Here is a 3247-nt window from a genome sequence, read left to right on the forward strand (position 1 = left end):
TTACAACGTCAGAACATAACGATATCGCGCCTTTCCAGCTTCAAAGTCCACAATTCCTTGATTTGCTTCTGCCATGGGTCTCTCCTGGACCCAAAGCTTTATCCCTTTATCAGCAGCCAAGTCTAACATCTCGCGTATCTCTTGTCGAGACCCTGTGTTTGACCCCGTCAGCTTTATCCGCTGCGACACGAGCATGAAAGCGTTGACCTCAAACAAGCCGTCTTCCGGCAACCCGACTTGAATAAATGTGCCATCTAGGCTCACCAAGCTGAGATACTGGTTGAAAGGAACTTTACTCGTGCCAATGGTGTTGATGATGATGTCAAAGGCACCGGCATACTCAGTCACCCAGTCCAACCGCTCCCCCGTCGCGATATAGTCGTCCGCACCCATTCTTAGAACTTCATCTCGTTTCGACTCACTCCTCGATATACCCACAACTCTATCCGCACCGAGAGCTTTGGCAAAGAGAATACCGCAGTGGCCCAGACCTCCAATCCCAATAACCCCCACAGTCTTCCCCGGCCTACACCCGTTCAACTTCAGCGGCGAATACACGGTGATGCCCGCACAGAGCATAGGCGCGACCGACGCCGAGTCGAGCCGGTCATCAATCTTGGAGACGAAATGCGAAGGGCACCGGTGGTGAGTCGCATACCCGCCCATCGCCTTGCCGCCGTTGTAATGGAAAGCACCGTACGTGTGCACGGGTTTCTTGCAGTACGACTCCTTGCCGCCATCGCAGGCCTTGCAAGGACCGAAACGGCCAAGGCAAGCGTTTGCTTGGGCGCCAACACCGACGCGATCCCCCAATTTGATGTCTCCAATAGCCTTTGTCCCGACACGGACGGCGATGCCGACAATTTCGTGACCGACGCAGATCGGGTAGGGAGCAGGGTACTATCGATCATCAGGGTTCATCAGTAACGGAGACAGCCAAGCGTTGCAGCAAAACTGGCATCGAACTGAAGTTAGCTGTACATACCCAGCCACTGCGTAACGTGTGCAGGTCTGTCCCGCAGATCCCGCTGTGGGTGACTTTGATGTCAATATTCGTGTCCTCCCATTCCTTGGGCTCAAACTCCTGCCAGACCATGTTGCCCTCCGCTGCTGACTTGTCGAGGCCAAGCCAGCCTTCGAATTTGTAGTTGAGGGTCGACATAGTGGCTTGGAATGTGAACGAGCTGCCGAGACTACATGTAGTGGGTGTTGATGAGTGATCTTATATGGCGGGCACGAGACCCAGGCCCTAAGGTAGTCAAAGACTTGACGATTAGGTACTAATCTCAGCGCAGACGTTGAAGAGACAAATTATTATATACTTTGGTAATTGACCACTTGTGCATGAAAAGAGAGCATCATTGCTTGATATAGAAGTTGCGCCGTCTGAAGAAATCTCCATCCGTCTACACATATGCACTCCATGGTGGTTCCAGGGGTGTGCCCTTTTTTCGGCACCACTTTCTGTGATTTCCGACCACACAAAGCCCTCGATTTGTCCGGCCGCGTATTTCTCAGACTATTGTGTTGCTGTTGGTCCCGCTGAATTGTACTTCCAACGGCCTAAAGGCCTTGACTGCGCGACTTAGGCCACAGGTCAATACAAACCAACCGCATATGCATCTCGGAGCTGTTGCCTAACAAACGCCTAACATCCTTTCATCGTCGTATTCAATACACATAGCCTTGGTGTCAGTAGGGGTTCTCATCCAGCCGACAAGGTTATCTATGTCAATACACATTACCATATTCCATCAACTGAGCGGCGACATTACACGTATTTCTCCAGTTTTCTCCGTGTCTGGTCTTGCAAGATCTTTTTTCCTACTTATTGAAATGAACAGGGGATATAGGGTAGGGTCAACGTATAATGACTTGATTTTCGTACAAAAGTACGCACATTGTTATCTCGCAGCTGATGAGATAGAGTCAACAACTCCCACAACCCGGAGACTTCGATCTCATTAGGCCTCACACTCAAAATCTAGAGCATGCAAGTCCCTATAGTGGATTCCGCCTACTTCGAATCAGTATGATACCGTCATCAGAAAGATCTGGAGAAGATATTCGCGGTATAAGTGGTGCGCCGGATTCATGCACGTAGAGAATGGAAAATAGCGAGAAACAGAGCAAAAGCCGAGCTATGGAAGAGGGCATAGACGAGGGAATATAGTAAGGAGAAGCTCAATTCATAATACTCAAATGTTATGCAGGAGTAGTCAATACATGTACTCACTAGGTAGAATATGAACTGTCGTATCCCCAGCCACCATATGTACATATTTTAGGCCCGTGCGACGGCCCCTTCCACCCTATGACGCCCATCGAGGAGGGATCGCGGGCAAGTGGGCGACAAAATCGATTTGCTGATATTCATCTTCCTTGGTACTCCTTTCACTACTCACATCATAGTCATTACCTTTCGGTATCAAAGTCCTTCTTACATATATACGTAGAGGAATATACTCTATTTGATAGATATAGATCTTAGTAATAATAGTGGTGGAACTGCTTGTCGTATGTGTCGAGCGGTAATCGATCTTGCCACCCGCTTGGCGGGCTCTGCCCACGAACTTCCCCTCCTACTTATGCGCAATAGGCCTATATAGCCCTATTCATCTCGTCGCGACCGAAAGGTCTGACCTGCTTACGTGTATACCAACACTGACGAATCTTTGTTGCTCCATGGTTTCATTCCACGGTATGAACTGACCATCTCAAAAACTCGAGCTTGAAATTTGTCTCCATCCTCTCCTGTAACCATACTTCTTTCGACAAACACATGCGGCGGTTCAGAGAGTTTGAACAAGCCTTATCGATGCAACCCTTGTGCTGTTGCATATGTTCATTACCGTGGTATGTGGTTGGGTCAAGGCAGCGAACCCACCGCGATATTTCCTCCCTTCCCTTCAGGCTAAGTTGTCTTTTATGGGTAGTTTGATGGAACATACTGATCCCTACAAAATAATGTTCTCTTGTGAACGTGATACGATTGGAATCAACACCCCATCGATATGTTGCATGGCATAGTCTACAAAGGACCTGATGCAAAGAATGGCCACATTTGCGAGCGAGGCTTGGCATCATGAGAATACCTGTCGCATCTGCGTGCTTCGAGCTGTTACAAGCGCAACACTGTGAACTTTCGTGATCCCTGATTTTGCTTCGATAACACTCCGGCTTCTCCGGACTTGCTTCCCTGAAACAAACGCAATGCTCCCAGTTGAAAGGCACCATGAGTTCTTGG

At 48.9% G+C, this 3247-nt stretch overlaps 1 protein-coding gene across 1 annotated transcript; it reads right to left on the reverse strand.

Moving 5' to 3' along the window:
• On the reverse strand, positions 1 to 1162 carry HER10_EVM0001527 (cinnamyl alcohol dehydrogenase; the record flags this gene model as incomplete). The annotated part of the gene is made up of 2 exons (XM_035471272.1): positions 1 to 900; positions 986 to 1162. The coding sequence occupies 2 exons, from the start codon at positions 1160 to 1162 to the stop codon at positions 1 to 3; spliced, it is 1077 nt and encodes a 358-aa protein (XP_035328881.1).
• Positions 1163 to 3247: the final 2085 nt, after the last annotated feature.

Source organism: Colletotrichum scovillei (genome assembly GCF_011075155.1).
Source record: "Colletotrichum scovillei strain TJNH1 chromosome Unknown Contig00009, whole genome shotgun sequence".
NCBI classification, from domain to species: domain Eukaryota; kingdom Fungi; phylum Ascomycota; class Sordariomycetes; order Glomerellales; family Glomerellaceae; genus Colletotrichum; species Colletotrichum scovillei.